A 20,749-nucleotide genomic window follows, 5' to 3' on the forward strand; every position below is an offset into this window, starting at 1 on the left:
ATTAAAAAGTCTTCATGTTCGTAAATGTTTGGTTCAGAGAGAAAACTAAAGCTGAATATTCGATAGCCATGTAGGTCTGCAGGGGATATCAAGTCCCGAATTGCTGATTTTCTTACCCAAATAATTTAAAGTACCGTGGACCGTGAAAATGAAACGTGATTGTTTGAACTGTTGAAGTTGAAACTTACATTTGAACTGTAGGGATCGAACCCGTGCCCCTTGGACAAAGAATTCTCAACCCAGCGCACGTCCACTTAGCCAGGATGGCCTTTTACCAAGCGTCCAATATAAAGTTTACTTAATAGTTAATAGTTGACGAATAGAATATAAAAGTTATATTTAGGGAACACGATTTAAAAAGATTTAAGAAAAGGAAAAAATAGATGGCGGAACTGAGGATTCGATGCGCGATTCAACGTCGAACTGTATTAAGTTGAAACCATATGCGCATTAAAAAAAATTAGGTAAAAATCGGAAATTCAACTTTTAGTTAAAAATACTTCCATTTACAGTTATGTTGATTACAGTTGTTGCAGTTTTTGATAGTAGTGGGCACCACATTAATAAAAAGTGCATAAAAAATCAGCAAAACAAGCTAAAAATCTACGGCACCAAACTGCTTAAGAAGTTGTAGCTTCCATTTAGAAGTGTTGTTATCTTTGGCAGTCATTTGAATTTTTACTGACGAAAAGCTTTGTCAAATTTAACTAATAAGTTTTGCTCATTTAACTTCCATGGTTGAACGTGACAACACTGACGAAAATGTAGTACTGCCCTAAAAACTTCATACTTACAAAATTGGGTCAAAGTACATGGACTTAAATTGGGTCATGAAGGGTAAATATTGTTTTGATTCTAATATCCTAGGTATTTTTCAGATGTCTAAACTTTGGGATAAAAATAGCTAATGTTTATGCTCACACAAATCACCAAAGTGATTTAGACGATCATACGATTATAACTCAACAATACAAAGGGTACCAATAGGTCATTAATTGCTAAAGATCAGATATACTATGAGTCAATAATATAAATTGAACAGAGATGGGAATGAATCGTCAGTGACGTACTACCCTGACCCTCCCTCCCTCCAAGAACTAGAATCGTAAAGTGGCAAAATAAAAAATACATGGGTGCTTTTTGTGAAGCGCCCATAGTGAAGTATCTATGGTTATTCTAAGCAAGGAAAAAATCTGGGAGGAAAATTTTCAGAGACCTGCAGCTGGGAACCAAATTCAAAAATGTCATGAGCTATAAAGTTATTTATATGATAAAGTCCGCAGGGAACAGAACTTAGACTTAGGTCCTCCTACGCCTGGGGGCGCATAAGGCAGCAACAGTGGCTCGCCACGACGACCTGTCCTGAACCTTCAACCATAGCTCCTCCAACGAGGACCTCGCCAGCTTCGCCTCCTTCTTTAGCGACCTGGCAAGGGTCATTTTCAGTCTCCCTGATTTGCGGAGACCGGGGGGTGTCCAACACCATGCGTCGTGCGGCAGCCTTCCATCCCCCATTCGCACCATAAGCCCCCATTACATCCATTCACTACTTTCTAATGAGATCAAGGATGGGGTTTTGATTTGTCATACGATAGATTTCTTCATTTTGCATTCTTTCCGTCCAACGTATATTTAGTATAGAACCTAGACATTTCCTGTTGAATATCTGAAGTCGTCGTTCTAGCTGAGCAGTGATGCTCCAAGTTTCGCAGCCGTACGTAAGGACGGAGACCACATTGCTATTATAAATTCTAAGCTTTAGCTTCTGGGAATATTTATTATTTCTCCAAAAATTTCTAAGGTAGCTGAAAGCAGACTCAGCCAATGCTATTCGGCACAGTATTTCTCTTTCGGAATTAGCATCTTGTGTAAGAATGCTGCCAATATACTTGAACTCTCTTACTTCCTCAATTTCCTCGTTGTTAACCAAAAGTCCTTCGGCTAAGTCAGGTATGACTGCATTCGACATTGATTTGGTCTTTTTAGCATTTATGGAGAGTCCGACAGCATTTGCCATATGACCGAGTTCATTAATGTTGCGTTGCATATCTTCTGGGTCGTGGGTAATAAGTGCAACATCGTCAGCAAAATCACCATCATTGAGTTCTCTCAGTGGATTTAATTGTAGACCACCACTAAAACTGCATCCACGGAGAACAAAATCAATCACTATGGCAAACAGTAATGGTGATAGAATGCAGCCCTGCCTTACACCTGACTGAACAGAAAACCACTCCGTTAGGCCACCCTCTGTCTCTACTGCGCACATGATATCATGATATAGCGCTTTAATTATATTTACAATTTTGGTCGAAATTCCATAATGCACTAAAATCTTCCACCTGGTTCAGCGATGTATCGAGTCGAAGGCTTTGAGAAAATCTATAAATACTATAAGTAGCTGAACTTGCCATTCATTGGATTCATCCAGCAGGACTCTCAGGCTAAATATTAGGTCACAACATGATCTATTCTGGCAGAATCCGTGCTGCTCATCTCTCAGAACTTTCACCACTTTACTCTGAATCCTGTTAAGAATTATTTGGCACAGGACTTTGCTGCCAACAGACTGTAAAGAAATACCTCTCCAATTATCACACTTAGTCTTTTGTCCTTTTTTGAAGAGTTTTACAATTACTGCCTTCGACCATTCACTAGGGACTTTTTCTTCATCCCAAACACGGGAAAGAAGCTCAAATATGGGTTCGGCTAGGGCGCTTCTACCGTACTTCAGTAATTCTGGTGATATGCCATCATTGCCTGGCCTTTAGGGCCTCCTTGACTTCACTAAGCATGAGAGGTCCGGAACATACTTTGACATTGAACAATAGTTCTTCAAGGATATTTAAAGTAGTGGTGGGAGGTATCCGATTGAGTGCCTCGCTAAAATGTTCCTTCCAGTGTTGGACTATGTTATCAGTCTGGGTTAACAAGAGGCCTACTTTGCTTTCAATTTGGGTCAACGACGCCTTTGAAATACCCGCTAACTGCTTCGTTATGGCATACACAGCACGGCTATCTCCCCGTCTAGAGGCTGCCTCAGCCTGTTCGGCCATAGTTTCGAGGTACATCCTCTCATCATCCCTGGTTGCTGCTTTAACTTGCTTATGGAGACGCTTGTACTGCGCTTTCAGGTTATCTACATATTCTCTAGAACAAGTCGTGCTATGGTCATACTTATCTACGAGGATTTTGAGTTGTGCCTTTTGATCAATAATATCCCAACTACTTTCAGATATCCACTGCTCTTTGTTCTTCCTGTTGTAGCCCAGAACTTCTTGTGCGACCTCTTTCACGGTTTCTGCAATTTTTTACCACTGACTATCAAGCGACACTTCGTCCCTTAGAAGGGAAAACTTGTTTGACAAAGCTGTAGTATACTTTTGCAATACGTTCGGGTCCTGCAATTTCCTCAAATTTAAGGTTTTCACTGGCCGCTGGGGCTTTGTCACAGTTTTTAGTTTCAGCTTGAACTTGGCAACAGCAAGTTGGTGATCGGAATTGCAGTAAATAAGGGAACAGAAGGAGCTCCTTGTATTCAGGAAAACTCTATCAAGACATTAATTTTACTTACTGGATTATCTGCGATACAGAAATCCGCAAGCTATTATCCCAAATTTTATATATTTTTTCGTATGATCTCCAAGGTGTAACCCCAATCATAGGCCCAAGGAGCCACGGCCTGGATACCGAAGGCCCAATTTTAATCAGAACCTTAGTTCTGAATTAATTACAGAACTAAGGTTTCTGTAATTAAAATTACACCAAGTCGGAAAAATTTGCTTCTCCTGCAAATGTGTGCATGAAATTAAATAAACATTTTGAGTTTAAGCAATTAAAACGTATTATTCGTATGCTTTTATAAGCAATTTTTAGAAGCTTTTGATACAAAAAACGTATAAATACATAAATAAAGATATATAACCATACAGACCTAATGTGCACGTCTCTAATCGTAATGTCCAAGTTCTCAAGAACCTTGGCAAATAGCCTCTCGGCTAGCGTTGAATCTTCATTGTTTTGAATAGCTGCAAAAGATAACACCAAGTCAGCATCAGCTGAAGGCCTTCCTATTCATTATAATGATTAAAATTCACTCAAATTATAATAAAAATTTAAAAATAAAGTAAATAATGAATGAACACAATAAAAGCGCTATTTCATATTGGACCTTTCATTTGATTTTGTTTCTGGCCTTTTTATATTTGACTATGACGTAAACCTGTGATTAGAATTTGTAAACGAAATTGGGAAAATTTATTTTGATGTAAATATCTGAATTAGTAAATGTTAATTTCTAAGAGCTGTTTTCTACACAGCTTACAAGCGCTATTTCATACTTGACCTTTCATTTGATTCTGTTTCTAATCTTTTTATCTTTGACAATGACGCTAAGATGTAATTAGAATTTGCAAACGAAATTGGGAAAATTTATTGTGAAGTAATTCTGAATTAGTAATAAGAAGCAAATTAATTTGATAATTGGAATTACTTGCCACTAATTTCTGCACTTTGCTTGTTAAGACTACTTCAAAAACCAAACTTTTTCTTATCTTACATAGTTTCTAAAACGATACTGGCTGTACTTAATTGTGCTTGTGGCGGGAATCAGGCGTTTCCACCTTGCCCGGCATCAAGTATTTTTAAGACCTCATGCAGTTCGGTCTGCTGCCAGCTGCTTTGCAAGTGGGAGCAATTAGGTTGTCCATATGTGACCGAACTTCTGAACCCCCTTCCCCCAATAGAATCAAGACATGATTTAACCAAGTTAAATCAGTTTTTAAGTTTTATTTTAAATCAGTTAAATCCTCTCTTCCATGAGCTGAGCGGCTCAGCTAGAAAGATTCTGCGAGACAAGAACTCTGGTGGCCCCGTAAGACGTAGCCCGATCATTTCAGACGACACTTCTTAATCGTGATGGCAATACATCTCTTGATACCACACATTTGCCGTATATCCACGTTTAATATGCCATCACTCAGGTGTATCCTAAGGATATTACACAGACAGGTATGCTCAAACACCTTCAGTACATTTTCATGTAGTCGCTTTACTTACCAATTTTCATATCAATAAAGAAGGACTGTACGAACCAAAGCCAGGTTGAATTGAACTTTCCAAACTTTCAAACTTTCCAAAAAAAATTCCATTTTTTCTTGTTATGACCCCTCACTGCAAAGTGTCTAACCTATATTGCCGCGTTTAGGAGTTATTAAGCTTTAAAGACGAAAAATAAGTCGAATCTGGAAAAAAACGCTCGGGTAAACACTCTAAGGGAAAATAAAAAACAATCCTTTTCTTTAGAAAAAATCCTGTAGCCACCTCCCCCGCCTCTAATACACATCAGATTTAGACCAGTGTGCACACATGCCCATTATTATTATTACCATCGTATTTTCCACTAGAAAAGTAAAAACAATGTAAGAAATAAATAAAATTGTCTCTAGTTACCTATTGTTTCTTTTAGCTTGATTTCCTTTATCTTCTTTTTCAGCTGCTCTTCGTCAAAATTTTCTGAAACATTTTCATAGATTTTTGAGGGTTCTACCAACAAATTGACGTCAGATATATACAGCTTCCATTTTCCAGACCAAATATTTGTCAATGGAAAATCAATATGAAGGGAGCCTAAAAACATGAAAATCCATTACATTAATAATTTACCGCTAAGGAGACCCGCTAAGTAGTGACGGGACGATTAAGGTCATATACCAGTTACCAGTACCTAAAAGTTAATTTTAACTTTAACTAAAGATAGTTCGACTTCCATTTGACTAAAATTTTAACCACTGTACAGTACATACACTAGATCTTCATCTTCCTTTAGTTATTTGGAGGCCCTAGTGGATAGTCTCCATGCACTTCCAAACCCCACGATAGCTCGTATTAAGCCCAGGGTACCGTGTTGTCAACGAAAAATCAATTCACAGTACCACAATAGAGTTAAAGCACCCTTTAAAGATTTAGGAAATGTATAACTTTCATTTGAATATTGCCCCAGTATCAACATAATTTTAAATTGCCCAAGTATCAATGTAATTTTTAATTGCCCCAAAGTAGATGTTCTCAGTGTACCACCAAATTACTACCCCGAAAAAACGCCAAAAAATGACGATAATGATTTATATAAGGTAGTCAAAAACATGATTTGGCTCTAAATAAATATAGTTTGACTCGCTGTTTACTAATATTCAAGAAAGAATTACCAAGAAAAGACTAGAGAAACAAACTAGAGATTCGTTACAACTTCAAAATAAAGAGTGTATCAGTTTTTGTTTTTTTTGTGGCCTCCCTAGACAAGGTTTACGCACTCAAACTAAAAAAAACTGATTGATTTTTTTTATCAGATGGTTGGTTATTAATGAAAACCTGAGTTGTATTGGACATAATCGATCTGACAATATACATATATTTGTCATATTATATATATATATATATATATATATATATATATATATATATATATATATATATATATATATATATATATATATATATATATATATATATATATATATATATATATATATATATATATATATATATATATATATATATATATATATATATATATATATATATATATATATATATATATATATATATATATATATATATATATATATATATATATATATATATATATATATATATATATATATATATATATATATATATATATATATATATATATATATATTTAAATACCAATGGCCTAACCGAAACAGTGCATTCACACTTGATTGCTGTAGCCAGCTGTCGCATTTGTTGTTTATTTTTTTCCATTCTATTTTCAATTAACTTTGTAACTTAATACCAAACTGAGTTGAATTGTGGGTGCTGAGCTGTGGGGGAACGCCGCGTGTGCCGCAGAGTTCCGCAATGCATGGTACAGTTCTGCCCTGCATGAAGCAGTCCCCAAAACACTTGGCACACTCCCCAGAATGCGTGGCACAATTTCGTCACGCTAGTCCTAGTGTAAATAAATTCTGAGAGAGAGCGATCGCGACCCCTCAGACTTGAAATTCATCCTCAAACATGAAATGTTAGTCTTGGCCACATTAAAGTTAGATAGCTCACTCTGAAGAACGTCTCTGATCACTTTGAATGTTGTTGATATGTAGATGTAGATGATTGTAGTAGGATTTCTTTTGTTCTGAATTTTCCAATGTAAACACCCGATATCCCATGGATTTTCTAGTATAAGATTACTAGCTTTGGTCTTTAATGTATTAATTTACGTTAGACTATGGACAGGTCTTTAACAAGTTTCCTGCAGTTTTTCTTACATGCCTCCAGCAATAGTTTCCTAAGGTTTCATTCCAGGTGCTTGAATACGTCTAAATGATAATTTCTCTTGGTGATATTGGCCGATTCTGATAAGTCCAGGCATCTAGCTTTTAATTTTGATAATAGCAACGCGTAATATATAGCAACAAGTAATTCTAATAAAGCCACTATTCTTGTAAAGCCTCTTTTTTACTAGCATTGATTTTTTTTAAGTTTCCAAAACAGAAGTTTTTTGAATAAAAGAAAAGAGCCACACTAAAAGAAAACACTTTAGACGAGAAGAATGAAATGATATAGTATTTAAAGCTTAAAACGCAGAGAAATTACCGTACCATCAATGAATGAATGAAACCCAAAACGAAAATAAATTAAAATTAATAGTGAATAAATGAACTCTAAACCAGCAGCTTTCAAACCCTCTATGCGGCTTGATTGTCGGTTATTTTTTAATGAAATGAATAAGAATTATTTTTATATACTGGATGTTTTACCTGTTTTGTTGTTTTTTCTTCGTTTTGGTACCCTAGAGTTAAAGATACGTTAACCGAGCGGGAGTTAAACTTGAGGGCAAAACATTCCTCCTTATCTCTAATAGAACCGGGATATCCCTGCTGGATATTACCAAACATTAGAGATGAGTATTCGCTTAAGATATCGTAACTATTATCCTTTGTATTCCCAATCCGTTTGGGAAACGGTGCTCATACACACGTACTGACAGACTTATATTTATTTGACGAATTCATTTTAACAGCTATATGCGAACTGACTGAAATATCTAAATGAAGCGTACGAAAGTAAAAGTAAGAACTATCGAAATACTTATGGTAAAACAGCAACAACAAAAACTATAATAGTGGCGTGATTTATCAAACCAGTATTGTCAGTGGCAGACGACTAAAAAAGACCCCCCCCCCCAAAAAAAAAAATAAAATAAAAAATAAGCGTAATTCCTTTCGTATTCACACAGGTAGGTGCAGGGAGAATTTGGGTCCCAGTCCATTCCCGATGTCGCATAAGCACTGTAGAACAATCGAATATATTTGTCGTTTACAGCCTTCAGACAAATATAAAATTTTATTTTCAGCCAAATATAAAATTTTATGAAAAATCTGATTGGCTCAAATTAGCAATTGTTAAATCTCGGTATTAGTGAAACCTCAGTGAATGGGTCTACAATCCTAGAAATACAGGGAAACATCGTTGGGTTTATTTTACAGGAATGTGCTGCAAAGGTTGCCAAGTAACAGTTTTCGACGTTTTAAGCTTGAATTCCGCTCTTCATTTCCTTCCCTACGATAAACGTAAGTTTTAGTTTAGAGGATTAAATATAGGTTTACTGCTTAGCTGTCTCGAACTTTCCCACGAAACATGTATAACTTTGTCATCATGATTACCCAGTAGGGGCAACCTAGTAAAGAACGAACGAAGGCCCATAATAAACCAAACATTTAAAAACATGTTTTAAAAAATGCCGTTTGTACCTGATTCAGGGATGGTAACTTTTATTTTGATTAGCCCTAATAGTGAAATATTATTTTGAAAACAAGTTTATGCGAATCTTTTCAAGTTATCAAAAAGTACCGCTCTCATTCCTCGCATTCGAGTTATCATCCTTATTACCTATCTCTTTACGCAAATGTTTTTTTAGTACTTTAAGAAAGCTTCTTATTTCAAAATTAAATAGCCATTGTGCTTTAGGAATCGTTCTTAAAGAATTGAGACAAAAAGTTAAACTTTAGCGTAAAGAGCGCGGTATTGAGGAGAGGGCGGCTCCATCATATACGAAATAATTTCCGTTCATTTTCCTAGGCAAACTCGGTTCCAGCTGGAGCAAGTTCCATTCGTCACTGGCAGCTTCAGTATTCACACGGGAAGGCATAAATCTAACTATTTTCACAAAGTCACTTGTTCTTGTCTCCAGATTTAAATCATCCAGCCGCAGGCACCGTAAATGCTGCAAGCGGCCCGGTAAGCAATTCTGGCACTATTCCTGACGTTCAGAGCATCAACTTTTTGTACCTTCGACAGGCATTCTTCCACGACGACACCGCATGCTACTTTATCGGATGGAAGAAAATCCCCGCTTGAATGGGAGAGCTCAAAAAAAGTTTTTTTTCCTTCTGAATATCAGTCAAAGCACTTAGCTTGACAAAACGGCTGGTGGTCATCATTACTAGTCGACGCATTTCATCATACAGAATGTGGTTAGGTAGTTCTCTACGTTGAAACAACTCTGTAAACTGAGCAAATAGCTTTCCGAAAGATATGATAAAGAGGACTAATGCTTTGGTTATGGTACACACGAGACTGCTAGATATCTCTCGGTATCCGCTGGACTTCATCAATTCTGGTCTTTTCTTAGGGATGAATTTCAAGAAAACCATCAAGAGCATCCCACCGCCCATTAAGTCTCTCAGTTCAAACAACGAGGGTTAGCCATCGACTTGGCACATGTTTCAGAAAACGATGTGGAGGAAGCTTCACTACTTCACAAAACATGCAGTGTTACAATTTGAAACGTTTTAAATAAAACTCTTGCACATTTGCTTTGCTTGTCCTTAATACGGAAAAAGACGGCAACCGCAAATGCTTTCCAGCTGATGGCAAGAAAAATATGGACTATATGAACCTTTTTCTAAATTATGATCCATTTATGAGCCTAGGTTAGAAATATGGAATTTTTCAGAATTATGAGCCCAGTGGGAGGCCTGAAATAACTGTTTCGCTGGATCAGGAATAAAAGTTTCTATTTCCAAATGACGATGAACTGTTAGATATTGGCTGCAAAACAGTTGCTTTAGAAATTACACTTCGGCCACAATGAGCTGTAAATACCTCTTTACTGTCTGACAACCACAATTTACACTTTTGCCGATGTGCCAAAAATGAATCTATTTATTTGTTCTACAGTATCTGTAGACTCCTCTCCTGTTTCCAACTCTAGTGTGAGTATTTCTTCTATAGACCACTTTACTGACATTGGTAAAGATGACAATATCATTCTGTTCTTTGTCGGTGTTTATTAGAGTTTTTCTAGTTTCCAACACTGTTCTCTCGTTGAGCAGCAGTTTTACACCCACAAAATGTGGAAATTTATACAGAATATCTTAGGCCAAAATAATGTACATGCGAAGGCTAAAAAATCCCAAAAAAAAAAAGGTTAAAAAAAATAAAAAACAGGAACGAGACACCATGATGGTGATTTTTTTAGGTCCGAAGGCCCAAGCCTACCAGTGACTTGACGAAACATTGCAATCGTGTGTACAACGTCATTTTGATGTGTCACGATGGATAATATTAAAATAAACTTTACAATCGTATACATCAGCTCAATTAGTAAGTTTGCTAAAGTAAACTTTACTAAACAGCTGATGCAAAAATATTTAACATAAAGGTTTTGGTGAATAGTTCTGTGTCTGTTGAAATAAGTCCCAGTACTGATAGAAGGCAAGGCTAACAAAATTGCCTCCTTTTTGCACAAGCTGAAGTATCTGATAAGAGTTTATAGCTGTTCCTTTAAAAATGAACTATATTACAAAAACCGCTGCAATTGTTGTACCTGTTGCAGCATTTTGTGCAACTATCTGGTGGGCAAGCAAAGGCCACAAAATCAGGCGATCAGACTTTAGGAAAAAGCAAACAAACCAGCCAAAAATCACAAATACCAGGAAACAAGAGCATGGGGTTAAATCCAACATAGAAATTCTCACAGATGAAAAGATTGATTCCCAAGGAAACTGCAATGAGATCTTTACAATAGGATCACCACACATTCATGTCAAGACTGGAGAATGCGTCCAGTCACGTGATATTCCCCGGCACAGAAGTAAATTAGCAACCCTCTGTTCCGAGACACAAGTAACTTCAAACAAGTTTCCCGGCGATCAGACAGAAGCAAAATGGACGAAAGAGATCTACCAAAACAGAAGAAATGAGGTAACTCTTGCAGTTGGAGCAGATCTTCTCAAAATCAGAGAAAAACCAAGAGAAAGAAGGGATATAAATCCAACAAACCTTCCAAAAACCACAAAGACCCTCAGAGCAAAGATAGATGAATCTTTTCCAAGAGTTGTCACAGATGAAAAAATGGATTGCCAAGACGAATAAAATGACAACTTTAAAAATGTATTACAAAATGTTGATAAAAATATTGAAACGACTCAAGATGTCCACGAAAATTGCAAGACGGAAGCAACTTCAAAAATGTTCCCTGATGATCAACAGACAAAAGCGACTAAAGAGAGCGGCGCAAACAATACAAATCAGGCATCTCTTGAAACAAAGCCGGAAGAAAAACAACAGGAACGTAGATTTAAAGGAAAAGAAAAGGGCGCAACATCTAAGAAAAGCCCTGCAAGACAAAACTATGATACAGAGAATTACGGCCAAGTAGAAAATGTCTATTTTAGACGACAGTCTTGCGATATGATCAGAAACAATAGTGAATGTCACGGAATTCAAAATATTCAAAAATCTTCAAGAAAAGACAGTCAAACTCAAGAAACGAAACAGCCCAAAATGCCTTACCAAAAAAAGACACAAAAATCCTCAAGCAATAATTCTTCTCGGAAAGAGGATATGACATTTCTAAGTATAATTAAATATTTAGTTTTGGTCATAATATTTCTGTTAATCGTGGAGAAAATGGTACACAATTACTTCTACTACACGACTCTACAGTTTCTCCCGTAGATTGACACACAGGATATCAGCATCTCTTTATTTGTTACATATTCCTTAAAAACATCCTGCCTTTGGCGAGCAACTGCTTAATTTCTGAATGGGATGTAAACAGGCTGAAAAAAATAAATTTTGTGGAACTAAACCCACAAAAAAACTATTTATGCATTGAAATTCTGTAAATGTGAAAACTTTTTCAATCATTCAACTTGTAAATGAACTTGAAATGAATGGAGGCTGCAAGCATCACTGGTGGGCGTGGGAGGGAGAGCTTTAGACTCAACATACGAAGCAGATGCTGTAACTTTCCCAATAAATTTGAGATGTTGAAATTGAACCTGGGCACTTATTCAAAAGTATCATTGCTTTCTCCCCAGCTGCTAAAATGTCGTGCTTGGTGTATAGTGGGTCCGTAAAAACTTTCGCGGATTTGTAAAACTCGTTGTATTTTTATCAGAAGCTGTAGTCCCGCTGAATCCCCAATGCCACAGATACGATAAGTTGAATTGCACCCAAGGAAGACGTGGACATACAGAATTGTGTTGCATATATGAGATCCAAGTCTGAGTTTCGTTGCATTTATATCCCAAATTATATTCATTGAGATTCTAGCTCGAGGCTCAGAGTAAAAGTAGATCGCTACGCTACCTGTCTGTGCGCGATAACGCAGGAGAATAAGTAGACCAGTGTCGTCTCCAACCAGGACAGTAAGCATGAGAGAAGCAGATCAAACTGCAGTTAGAACAGTGAGAAGATCAGCGCCATCTTCTGCTTGGTATACCTGACACCCAGCTTTGGTCGGATACTCACTGGTCTTGGCTATGATTGCTTGCTTATTCTTGAAGTTGCTTAGGAACACTTCTTTCTTTGTAGAACAGACCATATTCCTGTTAAAATTGGTCTGCGGGCGTGATTGTGTCCCGTTTAAAATGGGTTATGTCTTTAATTGAAGGTGCTTGGTAATTTCCGTCGAAAAACACCGACGTCCTTTGCACCCCGTATTTCAGTGCAACGTAGTCAGCATACTTCTGGCACATATTATCATAAGTTGAGTTTTGTTCCGAAGAGATTCGAGAACTATTTGCTTGTCGGTGAAATCTTTGACGAAGTCTTCAATTTTGGCTGCTGCTCTGCAACTAGACGCCACGCATCGGTGAGGGCAGGCTTATCGGCTAATCGTGGAAGTCCGTTTGCTTCAAAAAGCAACGGAGACGGTGAATACAATTCACACTTAAAGTATGACTCCAAATCATCGTCACTTTTTCCAGCAATTGTCACCAGCCGCTGAAACATCAATGCTGGACCAACGGCAACTGACTGTACGCAAATAACTTGTGCAGCTTTATTAGCAAGCGTTACGGCCACAGACTTTTTCTTGAATGTGTACGTGTTGACGTTTTCCCCTGTCATGCTATCCATGATTTCTTGTCCGACGATTATAGCTGTGTCGACGTTGACTTTTTCATCGGCCGTAACTCCAGAAGTGATGTGTCACAAGTTCGGGTCTTCTGCGAATGGGGTATTCTCAGAAAGAAAGCAAAGGAGCTTGCTAGTGTCATGGTTGTCGCGTTGAATCCTTGACTCTCTAACTTCTTTGTGCTGTTCGCTCGTCTCGTATTGGACCTTAGCCATTGGACGACTGGGGGTTACCCATTTTAATCATTTTTTCACTTTTATTCTGCGTTTTTGCTTACACTTAAATCACGAAGGGGGCACTGTAATTAATTTTTCCCCGGGCACCACCAACCCTAGGAACGGTTCTACCTATAGGCCTAGACACCAAACGTATGTTAGTCAACCATCTTATTAAAAAATGCCTTCATTTGATTATATTTTTCTGTGACTTTTTGTTTTTTTTTAAATAAATACATGTCAAGATCATTTATTAAAGAGTACTGTTAGTTGTCTTAAAAAAATAGCGAATCAATACAACCAAATTATTTTTTTTTTTTACTTTTTGTCTTAACTGAGATTCCCTTGGTCCTAAAATTTCAATTGAGATGTGTGCATGGCCCGAAATTCAAAGGAAACCAGCAGAAAAAATTGAAGCTTTCGCACTAAGAATTGATATAATCATATTTTGTTCCGAAATTTATTTCCCTTGTTTAGGTCCCCTTGGTCAATTCTGTTTACCCTGAGTTTCACTCTGATCGGAGAAGAACAACGATGGTCAATTTTAATTTCTCGCAAACTATAAGGCTACCACCAAATTATTTTTCGAAATATTCTTTCCCTCTTAGGTTGTTTGGCCAGGTATACATGCCCAGTAAGTCTATAGCCGATCGGAGACAAAACAAATTTGGGCCTATGCAGGGTGTCGCTAATCAATACAACAATTCGTCTTCATAGCTTTTGTCCTCATTGAGGTTCCTTTGTATCTGCCTCCATGCCATTACCCCATAAGTCTAACCCGATCTGAGAAAACAAGATCTGTTGGCCCAGTTTCAATTGCTACATATAGATACAGCCACAGTATTTTTATTTTCACTCAGGTCTACCTTGCCTGTCTACATACCTAATAAGTTAGGAATACATCCAGATCACAAACAAATGAAGCCAAAATTTCGCTTCAAACTTTCCCCACATTTCTTTCCATCTGGCCTAATAACTTGTGAATTTCATTTTCAAACTGTTTGGAGAGACGAAACAAAAGGCCTCGGCTTTCTATGTCCAAGTCGTTGAGTCTTTTGGCTTAGAATGATCAAAACATTCGAAATCAAGCAACTGGGCTACACAAAAGTATCACGATCCCTTTCTGATTGAAAAAAGTTTGGGCCCATTTTTTGGCAAAAACAAAATTTCCCAAGTTTTTCTACGCATAAGGATACCATTGATCCAATAGCCAAAGGACATATAAACAATAGAAGACAACGAGGAAATTTGTGAAGAGAGGGTTTAACAGAGTGAATACAACCTAAGCGGATATTCTGGCTATATCTGCAATTGTCGAATGACAATATTAACAATATTAATTAGCAAAAGACAATATAAATAAGCAAAAAGAAAACAAACTTACTGATGAAACATCGTCAGTAAAATGTATAATAAACTGAAATCATAAAATAAATTTTGAAAGAGTCTCACCTCCTTCGCCTGACATAGGTTCAGCCAATATTATGTTTAGGATATTATGTTTAGGAAAGGGATAAACCTAAATAAACTACCCAAATAAAACTTCCGAGGTTCACTTGTGCACTCCGTGTAAGTTTCAACTTGATACCCCATGCCATTTGAGAGATATTACAGATATGCTATTTTAATCAGCTTTTACCATGAAGTGTAAACTCCATCCTCTCAAAATTCCCTGAAAGCAACTTGGCACCCCAGGCCTTTCCCAAAATATTGCAGATACACCATTTTGATAACATGGGAACAAATATTGTCATTTGATTTACTTTGCTAGAACTCAACTGTAAATATATTGTAAGTCCCGTAGAAGCTTAAAGTGGAGAATTCTTTCGGTAGATCAGAGACAAAAATTGTTTAGTTCCCCCTCCTTCCTGCACAAAATTTGAAGTTCCTAGTCCCATCCCCACTTCCTTTCCACCGAAAGTACCTAAAAGTTTCAACTTCATTCCCCAGACTGTTAGAAAGCACAGATATATTATCTCGATGACCTTGATTAGCCAAATTTCTTTCGTGAATCTCTGCCCCCTCCCCAAGTTAAAATTTGAGCTCCGCTTGAACCTGTCAACCCTGCCAGAGCTCCATGAAAGTTTCAAGTCAATCCCACAAGCCATTCTTGAGACCTGTAGACAATTTGAAAACTTGGGTACACAGACGTAGTTTGATTTACTCAGGTGCAAGTGTGATATGAAGAGTACAAGCTTTGAAAACTCTGGGAGTCTTAGTCTAGTGAACAATCCCTATGAACTCCTAGCTGATTGGACAACCAAGATGACACATGGCCGCCTTTTATACCCAAGCCTATATGTAAACAATTATAACTTGCATAATTAGGGTCATTGCCATGGGGCTGATACCGATCCAAAGGCTTACTTATTAGACCTCTAAATATTTCTGAACAAATTGACATATCAAAATTTTGATCCAGCATCATTTGAGTTACAGAGGGCATGGGTAGAGGAAACAAACTTTTCGCTGTGCCTCTGAGAGAAGTAGGCACAAACAGAGCCTGGTCTACTATTGCTAATTTCAGCCACTATAAGCCAATGTCCACTAGTCCCACTTGTTGCTGAAGCGGTGGGGGACTCAACCCTACAGTGTTGCCTACCCTACTAAGTCTGAAGTTGGCGAATGAAATTCTTGTCACGAAAGGAAACGATGGTGGAAACATTGACACTACCAAGGAAGGCGCTTCTACAAAGGACAAAAAGACGGGCAAGCCTATTTCAAGTTATCACGCCTAACAGGACACCAATACCCTTGCGGTTATTTGGGTACGTATGCAATGATTCTTTGTGGCCTGGACCTCAACAGTCCATAATAATAATAACAATAATAATAATAATAATAATACGGGAGTAGGAGCAAGTGGCAGACAAGGGCACGGGAGGTAGGCTGTTTGCCCTCGAGTGACTGTTTACTCTTAAAAGGCACTATAACTTTCAACTTGCAATCAAGCGATCCTCTTCTAAGTTTCTACGAATACCTTTCTTTCCAAAGAGGCAAAAAAATGGGCCCTTTGTCGGGCATATTTTGGAAGATAGCGTGGGATAGGCAAAAACCTTCTCGTAGTACCCCTCAGAGTATTAGGCATAATTAGAACCTGACGTACGGTACTACTAGTAACTTCAGTCACTGTCCAACGCAACCACAAGCCGTTCTGGTCAGCATCTGACCACGAACTAGGGCATTTTGTGGAACATGTTGCCAAAATCCGATGGATTGAAGCCAGTAATGGCTGCCGAAATCATGCAGGGGTATTCCATAACTTTGAACATTTGAAGCGCTGACCGTGGCGCAAAAAGAGATTACTTGAGGAGCCGTCTGGGGTGGGAGAAGAAAGTTGTTTTGTTAGCACCAGTTCTTAGGATCAAGAGCTACTTGTTGCTGATGGCTGGCAAGAGTTGGCTAGGTCACTCTCGCCTCCAATGTTGCCTTCCCAAGTCGGTCTGAAGCTGGCAGAAGGGGTTTTTGTGACAGGGTAAAAAATGGTGGCATCTCAACACTATCAACACTACCAAGGAAGGCGTTTGTAAAAAGTTAAAAAAAAAGACCTGAAAACTTACCTCAAATTATCACGCCCGAGGGGCACAAATATCTTTGCGGCTATTCGAGCATGGAGGCAAGGTGTCTTTGTAGCCTGAGCCTCGACTCAGTTTAGCGAGACCATCAATAAATATCAACAACACGGAAGGAGAACAGGTAGCGGGAAAGGACATGGGAGGGAGGCTGGTTGCCCTCAAATTACTTTCGACCATTAAAAAAGGCACTAGAACTTTCTATTTTCTATCAAATGAGCCCCTCCCAAGTTTCCACAGCCACCCCTTAACACAAAGAGGCTGATGAAAAAAAATTGGCTTGTTTCTGGCCTCTTGTTGGGCCTGTTCTGGGGGATGAATTATGTTTGTCTATTTTTCCTTCTGCATAGGGGTTCTCTTAGCACAAGCACTTCGAGTCCTCTTATTGGGGGAAGACCAGGTCCTGTACCGTTTATTTGTATAGTAAGTTCTTCTTGGCCCACGGACTTTCGGCTGTAAGTTTAAAACTTATCAGGAACAAGAAACTCTTTGGCCAATTTCTAATCCCCCTATCCCTCCCTCCTGTAACAAAATATTTGCTCCTTTTGACCTAGAAAATGATCCCTGGAAGCTCCGAGCCAATTGCACATCCAACATCAAACAAGCCCCTTGTTTTCACAGTGTAAAACTTATGCGTAAACACTTTGCAGTTAGCATTGTTTACAGCTAGGGTTGCAGGAGTTGTACTATCCCAAGCCATATGTATTGGGCCTTTCGATTTTCTTGAACAGGTTTCTATTTTGAAATTTTAATGAGAGGTCTCAGATGGTTACACGTGGGTAGACATAAGGGCAAGAACAGCGGCTGTATGCCCACCGGCCATTTTGAATTCCTAAAAAGGGCAATAAAACTTTCATTTTTCAATCAATTGAGCAGTAGTGTTGATAGTATCAAAGTAGAACACTGTTCCATTTTTTTCATCTTAGTATAGAGATAAAACCGATTATAGATGTGGACTACTGGTTCAAAAGAAGAGAGTATAAAATAAAACTTCAAAATAGGGATAAAATCCTTTTTAATAGACAGTGCATAGAAATTCACAAAAATACCAGATATTTCCGTCACATATACAGTGACCGTCATCAGTAGTAAAACTTGACCGTCATCAGTCAGTTTTACTACTGATGACGGTCACTGCAAATGTGACCAAAATATCTGGTATTTTTGTGAATTTCTATACACTGTCTATGAAAAAGGATTTTATCCCTATTTTGAACTTTTATTTTATCGTCATGGAAAGGCAGTGTGGTCTCCGAAATTATCTACGTCAAAAGAAGAGAGGCGAGTGTCCTTTTCTAATTGTCTTACTTCTACTTATATAAAGCTCCATGAAGGAGAAAAAGGCGAGGTCCTTCTGAGTTGTCTTATGCCTGAATTAAGACAGAACGAAATCTGCTCTCTGTAACTTTGGTACAAGCTTTGTAAGGTGTAGAATCCCTGTGACCCTTATTGCAAAAATTAAGACTGGGTTTTAGAAGCACAAATAATTGATCACCAACTCCTGCCTTGCAATATTTTTTCTATATTGTCTGGTATCTATTCCGTTGATAAATCTATACTTTTGTTATCTAGAATGAGGAGCTTGCCACTCTCTATTCGTTCATAGAATAAAATTCTGGGGTATGGTGTTGCAGATAATGAACAAATAAAAAATGCTAGTTTATAAGCATACATACTGTATAAAAACTATACTGCAAAAGAGTGCTTACCTAAATGCCCAGCTTTAACTTGGACTGGAAGATTTAAATCCTTCAGTGCTTCAGGCCTCAAAAATACATTGTCAATCTGACCTAAAAACAATAAAAAGAAGCAGATGAATATTCAAACCCAGAAGCATATGAATTATAGCACACAATGCTATTTGTATTAGAATAGACTGCTTAAAATAATACTGGCGTATCCATGTTATCAAAATCCATTGGGGCACACAGGTCCCACCTAGAGGCGGGGTGGGTGGGTTGGGTCGAAATTGGAAAAACCGTGTCTAATATACTAACATCAGTCTATCTTTAATAAATTGTACTATTTCTAATTATATTGTATAATGTTTATATATCCTGCACTTGCTATTCGATCTGTTTATTCACTTCCCTATGTGCCTAAATGACTAGGTATATACTGAAACTTAATAGCATAATTCAGTCTAAAATCAGACTCAAAATCTTAATAAACCTAATTTAGTCTACTATCCAGAAAATATAGTTACAGAACATACGCCTACAAAATCCCAAGATGATCTGCAAAACTAAACTTTCTGTATATTCCTGGAACATTCATGGCAGAGTCTCCAAAAAGCCCCATTTATTAGAATCCTTATCTAAGCAGCATAATGTCTTATGTCTTCAGGAGTAAATGCTTTCTCAAGAAAAAGCTTGTCTTTTGAATTTACTGAATGGTTGTAAATTTATTACCCCAGCAAACTGTCGATAATTCCGTGGTCGTCCCTCTGACGGTCTTGCTAGTATTAGTAGTCTCCCTGCAGCCACCCTGAAGACCTCAGAATATTTTGTCAAGGTGCTAATTAATGATTTAGCTGTGGTAAACGTGTATATCCCGGCAAATTATGGGGACCAGGTATCCGAAGTTCGATTTAACACAGCAGCCCAGCAGCTTGACAGATGTACAAAGGAGTCAATTCGGAGGAATACTCGCTGTTTCATCATTGAAGACTGCAATTGTGACCAAACAAACAATAAGGGTTCTTGGTCTCAGTTAATCAAATCCCTTCCACCAGATGTTTTTTCTCTAATTTCAAAGGGTAAGTCCCACTCTTTTATTACAACTAGTAATACTGTATCTAACCATGATCATGCTTTGTATCCATCTGTCTGTCATTACTGATTCAAGAAGCCAACCCATCTCATGATAACCCTAAATGGAACTTTAAGGTGACGTGGGAAAAAGTTAGTGCTGATCTTTTCTGGTACGTGAGTGATGATATCCTAAATAAAATAAAGGTTCCTTGTCACCTGTTACAGCTAGACCCAAATATTAGTGAGGATGGAATTTGTATACAACGTAAGGTGTACTACACTGATAACCTACATGCTCTTCTACTGCAGAGAAAGCAACAGTTCCTGTCAAAAAGTATGAACGCAGTATGTTCATATATAAAACATAAGTTTAATTGAGCCTTCTGTGAACATTTGGTTGAATGTCAGCTCAATAATGCTTAAAATATGGCAAAATATCCAATTCTGTTGTGAAAAACATGTCCCAGTACATCCTCGATGGTGGATTCTGCCAATGGGATACCTATTACTGAGTGGTATGCCCATTTTTCAGAGCAGTTGAAACTTTCTAACCCTGAATCAGCTACACAGTTTGGTTGGAATATGGATTCTATGATTGGGTTGACATCCAAATGTGATTTTATTGTGGTGTCCCCATCATCTATCAAAGATGTTATTTGGAAACTAAAGAAAATGTTTTCATCCAGAATAGATGGGACATGTGCTCGGAATTTAGAGTATTGTAGTGAATTTTTGCAGGTTCATCTTTCTTTGTTGTCTCAGATGATTTTTGTGTTAGTGCAGTGCCAGATAGCTTATGTACAGGAGTGGTTATGCCTA

The 20,749-nt window shown here is 37.7% G+C and overlaps 1 protein-coding gene across 1 annotated transcript in view; it reads right to left on the reverse strand.

The window, feature by feature from the left end:
• Vps13 (vacuolar protein sorting 13C) overlaps positions 1 to 20,749 on the reverse strand; it is a 194,788-nt gene that overhangs the window by 164,917 nt on the left and 9,122 nt on the right. Inside the window, exons 2-4 of the mRNA XM_089096996.1 lie at positions 18,887 to 18,967; positions 5,452 to 5,628; positions 3,935 to 4,028 (exon numbers count right to left, since the gene is read on the reverse strand). Coding sequence (XP_088953122.1) covers positions 3,935 to 4,028; positions 5,452 to 5,628; positions 18,887 to 18,967 — 352 coding nt within the window. The remainder of the gene's footprint in view (positions 1 to 3,934; positions 4,029 to 5,451; positions 5,629 to 18,886; positions 18,968 to 20,749) is intronic.

The sequence above is a fragment of the Artemia sp. Qi Xiang Cuo genome, chromosome 11 (assembly GCF_049724085.1).
Source record: "Artemia sp. Qi Xiang Cuo chromosome 11, ASM4972408v1, whole genome shotgun sequence".
Lineage (NCBI taxonomy): Eukaryota > Metazoa > Arthropoda > Branchiopoda > Anostraca > Artemiidae > Artemia > Artemia sp. Qi Xiang Cuo.